Raw genomic sequence first — 15,841 nt, forward strand, 5'->3', positions numbered from 1 at the left:
GTGCAGGAAAACCACAGGCCATCACACTGGCGCCATCCCTGGCTATGTCCAATCAATAAGGACTTATTTCCTGTCCATTTGCTGAGGTCACAGAAGCGAGTCTCATTAATTATTTCTACTGGTGCAGCCTCAAGTGTGCTTCTGGCATGACAAGCGAAAACTGTTTGACCTTTTTTCCCTAATTTTGTTTGTAGCAGTTCCGAAGGATATATGTTCATTCAGGAAATGTGGTGAGTGGAACAGAAACAATTTTTTAGGGCCACTAACACGTTAAGATGCAAAGTGATGGCAAATTTCAACTTTTGTAACTATTATCTGTTATTCATCAGATGAACAGTAATTTCTTCTTTTTTCCCCCCAACTGTGCATCATGAAAATCTTGTCACAGCACAAACAATGTTTTCTAAAGCAGATCTGGCCTCAGAGGGAGGGAAGCACTCCAGAGCCTCCAGTGCTTTGTTTCCATGGAAACGACATAGGTCAATAGCTGAAGTCACACCTTTGCCAGCCTTGATTGCATCTTGCAACTGTTAGAAAACACATGCACAATATTATCAGTTTTGACAGAAATAACTGTATGCAACATTATGGATTCTGTATTTTTATTATCTGAACCACAAAGGGCAGTTAAGTTAAATAATTTTTTTTTAAAAAATCAAACACAAACCCCTCTTTTGGTACCCTCTTATCAATGAAAGCTCCAATCAATTTAAATTATCCTTCCCAACAGACGTAACCCATTAAAAGATGAATGTAACTGAAGCATACCCACATGTGTATAATTCTCTGATATGGCTTTCCCCTAAATAATAGTCTTACATTTTGAAGGAATTTACAAAATATGTTTTAATAGAATTTCAGAATCAACAAAGCATGTGCATTCTTTTTTCATTCTGTATAAGTTTGAGCAAGGTAATTTTTTTTAGTTATGTATATGTAGATTTTCAGGATGCTTACAATAGTCAGCTGCTTTACTCTGAAATGCTTTGCTCTTTGACCTTAATAAGATTAATCAAGGAGAAAACAGGTTTCATCCCAGGTGGGTGATCCATGGAACACTGTCACTGTGTAATCTCTATATATTCCAAGGAGGAATCACACAGACTTCTAAAATAAACACAATAGTGTTGTTTTCCTAAAGACTGCTCATTGGAAGGTCTTTGGCCATCAAAGGTCACACAATTCTAAGGAATTAATAAGGTGACAGAAGGTTTCAGGTATCCATCTGGAGCTTTTAAAGGGCAAGACAACTAGAATAAAACACTGTTATTATCGATGCAACCAGAAAGTCAAGCATGTTTTATTTGTTCTTTAAAATAAAAGGGATTTCAAGTGCTTATATCAGAGGTTCTTAAACTTATTTGGCCTAACGCCCCCTTTTCAGAAAAAAAAATTACTCAGCGTCCCCCTGGAAATCTACCTTCAAGTAGTGGACTAAAAGATACGACATATTTGCACACAGAGTAAACAAAGATGTTGTAAAGAAGACACTTTGAAGCATGAAATTCTAAAATTATTTTATTATAAAATCAACTATAGTAACATTCGCATTCACAGAGAATTTTTGAAATTTCAATTCCAACTGACAGGGACAGGAGGTCATCTAGTTTAATAGGTATTTGACAGGAGAAGATCTAGATGGGCCCAGCTAAATTGGTTGTTTTGTACCAATGATTGGTTGCACAATTCTAGCACTTTGACAGCCAGTCAGGGATATAAATATATTAGTAGACTATCAAAATTCAAGAAGAGGAACAGAAGACCAGAGCCGGCTCTAGGGGTTCTACTGCCTTAGGCACGCCCCCCCCCGGTATGCTCCTATTCTTCACATGCTGGTATGATGTCATCATGCCAGCCAGCAGGCAAGCCCAGAGACCCAGGTGGTGCACACAAGTGCTGCCGCAATGCTGCTTTTCTTCACATTGTCTGTGCTTGTCAAAGCCTTCAAAGGAAGCCTCCGAAGAGTGCCCAGTTTTACTGCTGCCTGCTGGCTTTCGGATTCAAAGCAGCTGGGTGGGCAGCACCTTCCAATTGCGCTTGTCAGCTCCAACTAGTGCAATGGGAAGGTGCCACCACCCAGCCACTTCTAACCTGAAAGCAGCAGACAAAATGGGGTGATCTTCGGAGACTTCCTTGGAAGCCTTCAGCAAGCACAGGTAATGTTTGCCCTGAAAAGAAAAGGCAACGTTCGCCCTGTGAAGAAAACCACCCAGGGGTCTCGGCTTGCCTGCTGGCTGGTACAATCATGCCACATGGGAAGGGGGAGTAAGGGGGTGCCCAGCAGCACCCCCTGGCAGGGTGGCATCCTAGGTGGTCGCCTGTCCTCCTATGTGCTGCCCCTGCAGAAGACACTGTGTCTGGGGCACTGTAGTTGGCTGAAATCAACAGAAGCAATCAACTGGTAACCAGAGGACTGTAAGAAGTTTGACACTCTGCAGAAAACTTTGTGAGGAGAAGGCCACAGGTTGGAACTCTTCAGAGAGGTTTGTGTAATTGCCTCAGTGCTTCCACTGTCCTGATTTAAACTGTATTGCTAGAGAGAAACTGCAAGCAACCTTGAGAAGCTGCTAACTGTAACAAGTATTGGCTAGGATAGACAGTAAAGTTTTTTGTTTCTGTGTTTCTTGTTTGTCTGTATACCTCTATTTTTTATTCTGTCTTGTAAATAAACTGCATCCTTCTTATGTTTTAATTAGATGGAGTTCTAGTCCTCATTACTAGTCTAATTAGGTGAATTTGCACTAAGTAGCAGACAAAAAGGAATTGGAATTTGTTAATTGGAATTTTTCTCTAATAAATTAGAAATTCTGGACCCAGAAGTGTGATGTTTTGACACCTCCCACCCTCTTCTCTTCTCTCTTTATGCTTCCACTGCCCCCTTATTTTTATTCACCGCCCCACCAATTGCACCCAAGGCTACTACTGCTACCCTGGATCATTCCAGCGTCCCCCAGGGGGCAATATCGCCCAATTTGGGAAACACTGGCTTATATAAAACTGCTACCTCTACAATGCATTATGGGATCACTATCTCTTCTCTGTTGACAAAGTTAATGGTGAAGTTCAAATGCAGATAGTACAAAAAACTAAAATCTGCTGGTTGGAACTCAGTACCAATCCATAGTTCAAACAAACTTCAGTTTGTCGTGATGAGTGAATGTAAACCCCACACATTCTCTTCCATTGCTTTTTGACCATCTGTATGTAGGTAATGCCCCCCAGGTTTGTTTACACATCAGTTTACCTGAACTGTCAACTTGGACAAGGTTGAAAGGCTAGACAACTTGACTGTTATCAGGAACTGTTCTTACTTAACATAAAATTTAGCTCTACGCCATGCTTATGCAACTAAAATGGAAGACAAGATTAATAAATGTGCTCTCTTTGGGGGGGGGGGGAGAAAGAAAGAAAGAAAGAAAGGAAGGAAGGAAGGAAGGAAGGAAGGAAGGAAGGAAGGAAGGAAGGAAGGAAGGAAGGAAGGAAGGAAGGAAGGAAGGAAAATTCTCCTGAAGTATTTAAATAATACACTTCTATGGAAAATGACACTAAATGATATGAAAATAACTTGAGAATCAGAACACAGCTGTGAGAACCATTTATTTTATGTAGGCATTTACTTACCTTTATATATAATGAATGATGGTTATCTCAACATGAAACTTAAGTAAATTCATTATGTATATTTGAGGATGAAATCAGTTCCTAGTATGGCATAGTACTTTAGTGTTCATGGCCCAATTCATAAAAGTTTTATTTTCCACATTACTTAGTACTATACTTCTGGGGAAATATGTTTTTTATGATATGCAAGTATGCAGCTTCATTAATTAAGCATTCTCTCAAAGAGTATAAAACCTATCATACCATCCAATATGACTAGAATTAAGTGGAAATGGCCACATACTACTGCTATTTGCTATTGTGTGCATTACTCGTGGCATTTGCAAGCGTTCAAACTTTTCAATGAGGTAGATATTTTGCTAAATCTGTGAAGGCACATCTCTTACTTTTATCAGGGATTGGGTGGCAGAGATATCACTTCTGAGAAGGTGTTGGGGCAGTCAATAACTGCTCTCCCAAAACAATCTTAGGTTGAGGTATATCGACATATTTATTTCCTCATTTTTAAATGACCTAGGATGCCTGACATAAACTATCATAAAACAAACTATCATAAAACAAACTCTAACATTAATTAAAACAACACAGCAACAGAGACAAAAAATAGCAACAACAGGTGTCCTCCAATAACCACAGTCTGGTAACTCTGTTCAAACTTCTATGAATACATGCTTAAGCAGGAATAACTCACATATGTAAAGATGCAAATCCTACATGGAAAGATGCAATGAGGCCCCACATTGGCCTGATTTTGAGACTGGCCATCTTACCCTTACCAGCTTCTATTTTTCTAAAGCTTGGACCTTCATTTCAGGCATCCTTTCTATTGATGTGAACATATATTCAATTTCCTTTGTGACAGTCAGGAGTTCTTTCCCCCTGCTTTAGCCATGTCAATAAAGTCTTTAGATAACTTCCTGTTAATGCTAAGCACAAGTTTCCCCGAATTCTAGGGTAAGCAGATGGCTTCCTTTCAAATTCTCCCTTGTCCAAGTTCTCTGAGGACTATTCTTGAGGTTACTTCTCAGGAGTGACAGGATTACTTTCAGCTCGTCAAGATTCTCTTTCTTAAAGGTAAGAATACAGGATATTTCCCCACCCCCAGTTCAGTTGGCCTGTGAACCTCTCAAATCCTGCAACTACACAAGTATGCTTGCAACTTGTCACTTTCTACCTCTGACAAAAATGGCTGGTTTTTAAGCACATTTTAATTATTTCCTTGTAAGTATTACATGTTTCTGATGCTTTTTAGACCCATTTTATTTTCTCCTCTAACACAGTTCCTGGATTTCCACACTTCTAATTTTACAATTTAATAAACTGATTTTTGAAAGCTTTTAATTAAAAATGAAGAAGAAGAGTTAGGGCAATCTCACTGCCCTGCTGCAGATGAGGTGGTGGCAGTGATAACTACTGATGTTTGGTACATCAGCCCTATAGGATGTCTTTGGGGTGGGTTAGAGGGCAGGGGGCAGCCACCAGTTACTTAGGATGCAGCACCGCCTCTTCCTGCCCTCTTTGACCATCGGATTGCTTGGATACACACATACACACGCTGCTCCAGTCCCAGGCCAAGCATGTGGCTTTGTTGCTCAGGAGCACAGCCGGCATAGATGAGAGGTCAGATGAAGGATGCAATGAGGGAAGGGACAGAGCAGACGAGTCACCAAAAGCGGGGGGGGGGGGGGAGGAAAACATCAGCCGGGCACTCCATTTTCCCCTAGAGAAACCTGATTCCCATAGGGTATAATGGGAGAATTGATCTTGTGGGTATTGGGGGCAGGAGGGAGCTGTTTTTTGAGGTGCCAGAATTTCAGCATAGCATCCAGTACCTCTCCCCAGAAGACCCTCCAAGTTTCAAAATGATTGGATCAGGGGGTCCAATTCTATGAGCCCCCAAAGAAGGTGCCTCTATCTTTAATTGCTTCCAAAAGGAGGAAAGGCATTTAAAGTGTGCTGTCCCTTTAAATGTGATGGCCAGAACTCCCTTTGGAGTTCAATTATGCTTGTCACAAGGCAGTGGGGGTTCAAATCAGTATACAGCACCTTTGCATAGTGTTCAAGGGTGGCTTGCTGGGGCTGCAGCTAGGCTGCAGGGATCTGATTCAGGATGTGGCAGTTCATTTTCTGGACAAAGCAGTTTGGTTCGATTCAGTATAAGACAGCTTCATGCTACGGCCTTGCTCTCCAGTCCGGGGGAAAACGATAGGTGCTATGGGTTTCCTGGTTCAGGCATAGGACGGCAGGTCAATAACTCATTCAGCTTTGGCATCTTAGTGGCATTTCTATAACTTTGATTCAGCTTTGCACTTGGTCGTCTATATCAGGAGAGGGAGGGAGCACGTCAATATTGTCTTTTCTGAGTTCAGAGCAACATGCTGCTAAGAAAGTCTACATGCCAGCCAAGAGCCACCTCCACCACATCTGCACCTGCTTGAGCTTCGTGGAAGACGGCACCTGTGGCTGGTTCTGCCCCCATGGACACACCTGTATCCAAGAAAGGCGGAAGAATGTGGAGCTGGGCACAGGGCTGGGACTGCCAACTCCCTCCAGGGCATCTCCCAGGCGCAAGAATTTCTTACAGACACTCCCCCCCCCCACTTCAGGATCTTCCAGAATTGGTATTGCACAGATACACATTTGCCAATCTCCAGTTTGTGGCTAGGGATTGCCCAGAACTTTGTATAAACCTGAGAGAGGCATAAACTTTATATAAACCAGTCTCCAGGGATTCACAGTTCTGGGATTCACAGTTAGGGATAACTAGATAGTGGAGGTTAGTCAGATAGGGGGTAGTTAGGTAGGTAGTTAGTAAGATTGGGATAGATAGGTATTTAAACAGGGTAGGCAGATGGAGGGGCAGAATATAGATCCTCGACAAGAAGGCCTGACTAATCTCAGCAGACCTTGCAGGCATAGAACAGTTAGGTCAGGGTAGGATTTTGATGGGAAGTTCAAGGTGGCAATGCAGTGGCATGCAATGGCAAGCCACCCCCATTCACCTTGTCAGCCTTTCAGTTGCGCCAATGTTAACATACAGCACTGATTTCACATCTAAATTGTGTAAGATCCAGGATGTGTCCAGTGAAAGGTAGTCCTCATTTAATTATCTTGTGCCTCTAAAGGCGATTGAATGATAAGAGAGAATGAAGCATGGTACACTTAATTTGGATTATCCAAATTCTGCCAAAACCAAGGCCATGTCTGGTTTTCTCTACATGCAACAGAAAGATGGAATGGCAGCAACCTGAATCCAATATTTCATACCTTTGCTTTAAGAGTCAATCAAAATCCAAAGCATTTTGAAAAGATGTATGATTATAACATTAATAGTAGCATTAATAAAATGCAGAGAGGAGGGCTGGCTAGGCACCAGAAAGTCTATTTTCAGTGTGAATTATCCTGGTGAGAATGGCAGCTCAACCACAGAGCACCTGCTAGTCGTGTGGTGCATAGTTCAAGCACTGAGCATGCTGATGTGGCTAGATGGGGGGTAGGGGTTGAGCTCCCACTCACTAAAATCACTAAAGCCAGTGGGGCGGTAGTGGTTAAGGGCATGGACTGTTATCTGGGAGAACTGGGCTGGATTCCCCATTCCTCCACTTGCAGCTGCTGGAATGGCCTTGGGTCAGCCATAGCTTTCCCAGAGAGTGGTCCTTGAAAGGGCAGCTTCTGTGAGTGCTCTTTTAGGCTCACCTACCTCACAGGGTGTCTGTTGTGGGGGAGGGAGATAAAGGAGATTGCGAGCCTCTCTGAGATCTCAAAATTAATGGCTGGAGATCAACTGCTTGGGAAGTAGGAGAGGAGCAAGAGGAGGGGAGGGGAGGCATCTGATCACCTCAGCAATACACAAAGGTATCAAAAAAATGCACTTCGCACAAGGTGAAGTCAGGGGACTTTGGTGCATGGCGAATCATTGTCAGTGGGGTTGGCCCAGGCATTAAGGGGATGTGGGATTTCTTCACATCAGGCCAGTGGTCCTATCACCACTAGCAGCCACACTGGTTTCATGGGAATTTCAACCAGGGCCATTGTCTGCGGCATTAGGTGCCTGCAATCAAACATATCACATGGGCTCTCATTTTCCTTCACTGGCCTGGTGGAGAGCATATGGGGTATGCCTCGCCATGCTGCACCACTTACACAGGGTATGGCTGAGGGTCCACCTTCCTTACCACGTCTGTTCTATACAAGCACCGGCCAAGTCATCACTTGGATTGAGAAGCACTTAGATTGGGACATGCCACTATTATTTATTTATTTGGTTTACAATGACTGGGTGACAGCATGAAAATAATAGTTTGGTGTAGTAGGGAGTGTGGCAGCAGTTCCACAGGGGACGGTGGCTGGACCAAGATGTCCAGGTATTGGCAGCTGGCCATCATCCAAGTATTGATAACAGCATCAAAGATACTGCATTTCACCTTCAGGAGGCAAGGTTACATAGCCCACCAACGGTGGCCAACCTTTTACCTTGCCACAGTTTCCAGGGCATTCCACTGGATTTGTGGCCAGGGCCGGAAGCCTGGGTCCATCTCCTTTCTTCTTCTAAGCATTGAACCTGAATTCCCACCTACATCAGGTCTCTATTTCAGTCAGTTTCTATGCTGAGAACTGTTTATACTATTTTTGAAAACCCAAAGTTTGTACAAAGAAGAGTAGCATTGTGTTAAAAACAAACTGTGAGAAACAGTGCAACATACACAGATGTGCTTACTTGGCTCAATGCATATATGCATTTTTGTTAGTATTTGGAATATTTTCTGGCAAAGAACAGGGTTATGGCAGGATGGGAGGTGTGAGTAAAAGCATGTCCACTTTCATGTTTTTTCCTACTTGTCACACAGTGGGCATCAATATGAATGTCACAGATGCCTCATTTCATCTCCCTGGGGGAGGCATTCAGTACAATTTACTGAGCTCTGTAACACTACATTCTTTGAGGCCAGGTATGGGGTGTGCATGAGTTTGAACTTGAGGGCAACCAGAGTGGCAGTACTGTGAAATGGCTGCCATTTGTTAACATGACCTTCAGTTCCAGGAATGTGGTGTGAACTAGGGTGCACTGGCGGGCACAACTTTGCACCCTGGCCTGCCTAAAAGCCTCATTTGGATGTGGGAGGCACCACAGCCAGGCTGTTTGGGTTGCTGCTGCTTGTTAACATCGCCGATGTGTTCCAGGGAGGCAGTGCTGTGGGGCTGCAGGCACAGTATTGTGTACCAGCAGCCATCTTTAACACAGTCAGAGACTCTTCACTGGACCTATTCAGTTTAGGGTGGCAGCACACGGGGTGGCATGGAGCATGGTAGGCTGAACCTGAGCGGCCTATGGATGCAGTTAGGCCTTTGGCCAGGTTGCACTAGGCGGCTGATTGTTTACAATGTTTATTCAATTCCAGAGACGCAGCATAAGGAGTGTGGAGTTGCAGGCACACTCTTGTGCACAGATTGTGGACTATTTAATCTATTTGCAATGTCTATTCAGTTCCAGGGAGGCAGCATAAGGAACATGGAGTTGCGGGCACACTCTTGTGCACAGACTGCTGGCAATTTAGTCTATTTACAATGTCTATTCAATTCCACAGAGGCAGTGTAAGGAGCATGGAGTTGCATGCACACACTTGTGCATAGACTGCTGACAATTTAGTCTATTTGCAATGTCTATTCAATTCCAGGGAGGCAGTGTACAGAGTGGTGGCACATTCCACAGGTCACGGACTATTAATTATGCTTTATTCAGTCCCAGGGAGACAACGAGGATGGGCGATGACACAAAGACCTATGGATTCATATGCACAGCATTATGCATGTGATGGATATATGCTGCCTTCTATAAGTAGGTTGCGTGACCTCAGCCAAGTGGGGCCAGGCAGGATTCAGCATGATGGAGGATGGCGTGCACCCTTCAAATGTAGGGCCATGAAGATGTCACTGAGGTGACCAGATGTACACTGATCTGCAACTGGTTTTAGATGGGTAACAGTGAATTATTCCATTTCAGGGGAACAGCTGATACCTAACATCAATTTATTCATTTCCAGGGGGCTGGCAGGAGTCCATTTGGATCTGTGGGCACAATATGGCAAGGCTGTGTGGCATAATGCTGTACACTGGTCAATCATCTATGCGGACTTAGTTGGGAGTCAAGTGACATAGGGAGGCATGAAATGGGATGCCCCTGGTTCTGCCATTTAATGTTGACTCAGAGGCTTGCAAGACTTATCTTAGGTGGCATTGGGTTCCTGCTGTGTATTGTTGCTCTTTACAGTTGACTCCATCATTTTAAGGGGTCAAGGTCGGTCAGTCTGGATTGGCAGACACAGCATTGTCTGACTTCTAGTAGGCCATATCTGGTTCTGGCCATGTTATTTTGACTCTTTACCACTGACTTCTTTACCATTAACTCCTTTAGTTTGAAGGGAAATGGCACCAGTCAGTCTGAATTTGCAGACACAAGTCTGGCTAGGGATGGGACGCTGGCTTGCAGGACAAGGTGGGAGTCGCTTGGTGAGGTGAGTGAGAGGTGAAGTGGAGGGACCTCTCCCTCAGTCTGTGGTCTCATTTGGTCACCCATAGTCCCCCTCCCCAACATGCTGTTGATGCAACTTGGTGAGAAATACTTGAGGCCCACTCCGGCTGAGGGCTGGTACACAGGCACGTTGAAGACATTGGGGGAGATACTTCTGGCAGTGATGATCTTCTGGTTTGAATGGGCTATGGCGCCAAAGTTGCAAGGGACACGCCCTGTGGATAAGATGGAATTGACATTGGGGGAGATACTTCTAGTGGTGATGACCTTCTGGTTGAACTGGCTGCAGTGCCAAAGTTGGCAAGGGGCACGCCCTGTGGAAAAGATGGAATTGGCAAAGTGGAAGCCAACCAAGAGATTGCAGAGGATCATGGATGCTATTGGAGGCTTGCTGGATTCAGCACCATGACATTTCAACACGGCTAGAGGTCCTGCTTTGTTCTGAGGCAGTTCATCTGTTATATGGATATCTGACTACACAGAATTCAGGATTCCCTATGCCCTTGGCTACAGCTGTAGGAGCACTGGCGGGAGCCAGCTGAGGCTCGGCTCTTGTGGTGGTATCAGCATGGGGTTGGATCCATTCTCCGGAAAATCAGCCTGTGTGCCCACGTCCAGAGTATGGGGATCCTTTTAAGGGATCTTGGCATGAGGGGCGACTGAGGTGCCCAGCCCGGGGACATGGAAACCAGGGGATTACCCTCACGCTCAGGTGGCAGGCGAAACCACCCCTGGGCTTCCGCCCTAGTGGAATCCCTAACCTGCCATCCCAAGGTGACCAGCAGAGCATTGACTGGCAGGCGGGTCAGTCAATGAGTGAGATCCTTACCCCATGCTGTGCCAAGGCTTACTACAGCTGTAACCAATAAAGTTGTGGCCAATTTTATTCCACTTTTTCTGAAAATGGTGTGGTGTGTGTTATTCCAGTTGAAACTGTAAACTAAACTAGAATGTGTTAGTAGGGAGGAATTTTGCCTGGGGTGCCATCCTTGTCCCCTCCCCTTGACGCTGGAGTCACAAAAGGAGATTGGGGAAGGAAACCTTTTGTCTTCACTTGTACTTTAGCACTGCTGAGAAAGCCCTTCTCTGAGGGACTAATGAGATGAGTTGTGGCAATCAGATGTATAAACTTGGGGGTGAAACTCTATTTTTCATATTTAAAAGATCTACTTCTGGAGAGATACAGCTTTCATTACTTCAAGCACATTTCTCCCCAGCCTAATCCTCTTCCACCACAGCTAGAATACAAAGACAAACTGCTTTGAATAGTGGAAAGCACCCCATCATCTAATGTGAATGCACACAGATACTCCATCACATCTATCTCAGTCCCAACATGAGTTATATACCCTCAAGCACCTACCAAACCCAGGAAAGCAAATACACCAATCAGGCATATTTTCTCAAACACTTTCAACTACATCCCAGCCATCCATAGCCTCAACTTCCCATCCAACCACTGACAAACACCCATCTCTAAAGTAAAGTAAGTCACAAACCATCCACTTCAGTCATCCTCTTTGTTTTCCCACCTCTCATTCAGAGTCTCACATTCACCCCAACCTGCCCCCAAAGCCCAAAATCCTCACTGTCATCTAGATCTCAGCTCTGCATACAAAAAAGAAGAAAAAGAAGCCGATGCACAGAACTAACTAAGCTATCCAGTATCTATCCTCATAACTTACTTTTTAAAAAAAGCAAACTTAGATTGATTTGTGGTTGTGGAACTAACTAATGCATTAAGTGTTTGCAATGTTATGTGCTGTGTTTTCCTAATTTGTTTTCTCTCGTGGGGAACCTTCTGCCTTAGCAAGTGCTGATGTTCAGACTACCACAATGTTGCCTTGAAATGGGGCCAATACACTTCATAGCTAACAGATTTACTTTTCAACCTTTGCTGCTGGAATGTTTCAACATAAGTTGCTATAGATTTGATCAGCAGCTGAGCATGTTAGCATCTTCCTGTTATCCTAGCTAAATGGCAAATAGACAAGAATTTACTTTAAATGCCGTATTTTGTACATATATTGCCTATAACAACACAGGACTTCCTGGCAAAACACATAATAGGATGAACTATTATTTAGCAAACTAACTTTAGTATTATAATGCAAAAACCAGAATTGTGCTCATGAAATTACACTTAATGATTTTACTTGGACCACAGAGTATGCATCTAGAAAGTTCTAATGCCCATGGAACAGGACTGAGAATTTGTGGAAAATGGGCTATAAATACCAACTAGGGGGGAAAATGAGCATCTTTAGCATGACATGAAGCTATTGCATAGTTAGCAATATATTTATACACTCAGCTCCAGTTTTTCAGAAAGAGCTAAAGAAAAAGCCTGCCAACCCAGTTAAGTATATTTATCTGTAAGACAACATTTGTTTCCAGTGTTACTTTCGCATAAATGTGCTTAGTTCACTGCTTGATGTCCTAATCTGACGGATACACAAAAGCACAGTTTGAGGCTAGCACTGACACAGCTCCCATGGTATTCAACACTATATTTGCCCAACTATTTTGCTAGCTGCAATCCCACTATAAACGTTTACTATAATATATGACATATCTAATGTTCTAGTGGCCAAGGTACTATGAGAAGGTACTATCAGTGCCTTAAGAAGGTACTATCAGTGTTCCTTGTTTTAAGAAGAACAGTTGTTTTTATACCCTGCCCTTCACTAATTGAAGGAGTCTTGGAGCAGTTTACAATCACCTTCCCTTTTGCTCCCCACAACAGACACTCTGTGAGGTAGGTAGAGCTGAGAGAGCTCTGAGATAACTGTGACTGACCCAGGGCACCCAGCTGGCTTCAGATGGAGGAGGGGGGAATCAAACCTGCTTCTTCAGATTAGAGTGCATCACTCTTAACCTCTACAACAAACTATATCGGCTAGATGAGATACATTCAGAATAAAATATAGAACTTTGTGTTCCATATTGTGATGGCAGAAAATCATAGTTTTGGAAGACCATTTTTAAAAGAATATTTTAAAACCCTGGATATTAATAAAATATTATTGCATTGAGCACATTTTGGCCTTAGCATTTTGGCCAAAAACTCTATAGTAACCTCATGCTGATGCTTTGGTATTTTGGCCAAAATTCTACACACTGACATCACTTCTAGGTGATGTCATCATGACACACACATAAGAAGATCCTGGGATGGTCCTGGGAACCCTCCACTGAAAGCCCAGTAAGAATTGGCAACCCTGGGGAAAGTACAAACCATTGCGTGGCAGTTGGACAAATAATGGATTGCTGCAAAATAGGAGGTCAGAGAGGTAACTGCAGCATGGTGTCTGAATCTAGCCTATTTGTTATCTACATAATGAGCTTATAAGTCTGGGTATTTAGCGTGGTTCAGTTTACAGATAGCCTTGTGATGTGAGGGATGTGCAACTCCAGCACCATATTTTGAACATGAGAAGGATGTAAACTGCCAACTGGGTAGTGAAGTAGTTGTTGATATTTATGGCACAAAATGAGTGATCTGGCATCTGCTAGTAAAGGATAATTTTAATATGCATATGTGTTCAGTTTTGGGCACCACATTTTAAGAAAGATTTAGACAAGCTAGAACGGGTCCAGAGGAGGGTGATGAAGATGGTGAGGGATCTGGAGACCAAGTTCTATGAGGAAAGGTTGAGGGAGCTGGGAATGTTTAGCCTGGAGAGGAGGCGGCTGAGAGGTGATATGATTACCATCTTCAAGTACTTGAGGGACTGTCATATAGAGGATGGTGTGGAATTGTTTTCTGTGGCCCCGGAAGGTAGGACCAGAACCAATGGGTTGAAATTAAATCAAGAGTTTCCAGCTCAACATTAGGAAGAACTTCCTGACCGTTAAAGTGATTCCTCAGTGGAACAGGCTTCCTTGGGAGGTGGTGGGCTCTCCTTCCTTAGAGGTTTTTAAACAGAGGCTAGATGACCATCTGAAGCAATGAAGATCCTGTAAATTTGGGGGGAGGTGTTTGTGAGTTTCCTGCATTGTGCAGGGGGATGACTAGATGACCCTAGAGGTCCCTTCCGACTCTATGATTCTACATAATTATGCAACTACAGTGTCTCCTATAGAATAAAGCACTTTAAAAATGTTTAAATACAAGATATTTTGAATATTCAGTTCCCTTCCACTTTGAGTACGTGTATCTAAAAATATATGCAATTTGTAATGTGGTCCTATCTGTGCCATGGACAGACAAGACAGATCTGTCTACAAACCACTGAAAAGCCCCAGGTTTGCAAAAAACCCAACAAACAGATTTTTCTAAAAAAAAATAATAATTGGAGGGGTAAGTCACTCAAGTGATAAAAAGAACACTAGTAGCTATGAGAAACAGAAGGCCTTAGGGGCCATTATTAAGCAACCACACCAGTATTGCTGGCCTTCAAATCTTGATTTCTGCAAGGTAAAGGCAGAGGGAGGGATCAGGGCCCCGTTCCAGTGCTGTTTGGCCTTTGAGGGGAGACTAATTACGGCCAGGCTCAGGAGCAACCACCAGGCAACTTGCTATCACATTGTCATGGGTGCTGGGGACCCTGCAGAAGAAACCGAGCCTGCAGAAGGAACTGTGCCCCTGCCACCTGCACCAGTGCCCCTGCCTCCTGCTGAAGAAGATCCAAGCCCCCCTGCCTCGCCCTCTCGGGTGGCTCGTGTGCGTGACCGCCTTCGTCAGGACCTCAGGGATCGGAGGAGGGCGGCACGCTCACAAGCAAGACGCTCCCTGAGCCCTGAGTGGTGAAAGGATTCTGGCCCTTCTAAGTGTGAGGATGCTTAAGTTTCGGCAGGATCCTGGCTGCTGCTCTGAGACAGCAATTAGCCCAAATGAGCAACAGGCAGCAGAGGGCTATATAGCTGTGGGCTTTGGGAGGAGGCTTTGTGGAAGCAACTAGTCACATACCTGACATCCTAGCATCCACTCCGGCTCTTGACTTTGGTTTTTGGATTCCTGACTTTGGCTTGGACCTCTGGACCCCCTGACTTCGGCTTCTGAACCTCTGACCTGTGATACCTGGATTACGATTCTGTTTTGGCGCCTTGGACCCTCCTTGCTCACGAGTTGCTGACCTTGGACTGCCCCTGGACTTTGCCTGACTCAGCCCCAGCTCGTGACACACATGACTTGCATGATTTCACTCAGGCCTGATCCACTGCTACTGTTTGACAGCAGCCACCACACAAAAGCAAGTGTAGTATAGTGGTTAGAGTCTCAGCTAGGACTGCCAGCCTGGAATGTTACCCTTAATTTGCAGATTTCAGATATGTCTCTATATTTTACACTGTCACAAAAATCTGTTATAAAATTAGGTGCAGGGATTCAAATAGGGGCTGTGAAGCTTGGGGTTGAGCCCCTCTTCTCCTTGGTATTTCCCTGAACTCCACTCCCCACAGCTATTTGCCCCAGCAGGGAGGGAAATGACTGTGAGGAACAGGTTAACTTCTGCCTCAATCCAAATTCTACTGCTCCCTCCCCCATACTGCTTTTCAAAGAAAAATCTGACCTGTGGAGAGGTGATTGGTGATTTGTCATTTTGTGTAATAACACCCACAGAAAAAACAAAGGCAAATATCCCTGCAGTCTATTTTAAATACAAAGAAAATTTCCAGATTGGATAGTCAGGATAGAGTTCATGGATCTCAATACTTTGTTCTAGTCACTCTAGGACAATGGGAAAGAAA

General features: G+C 44.0%; 1 protein-coding gene across 2 annotated transcripts in view; it reads right to left on the minus strand.

The window, feature by feature from the left end:
- Positions 1-356: 356 nt before the first annotated feature.
- Positions 357-15,841, minus strand: part of PDSS2 (decaprenyl diphosphate synthase subunit 2) — a 95,453-nt gene continuing 79,968 nt past the window's right edge. For both annotated transcript variants that reach the window (XM_060237793.1, XM_060237785.1), the window contains one exon: positions 357-527. In XM_060237793.1, the coding sequence (XP_060093776.1) occupies positions 369-527 (159 nt within the window). In that variant the 3' untranslated portion in view covers positions 357-368. The remainder of the gene's footprint in view (positions 528-15,841) is intronic.

This window comes from Heteronotia binoei, chromosome 1 (assembly GCF_032191835.1).
Source record: "Heteronotia binoei isolate CCM8104 ecotype False Entrance Well chromosome 1, APGP_CSIRO_Hbin_v1, whole genome shotgun sequence".
Classification (NCBI taxonomy): domain Eukaryota; kingdom Metazoa; phylum Chordata; class Lepidosauria; order Squamata; family Gekkonidae; genus Heteronotia; species Heteronotia binoei.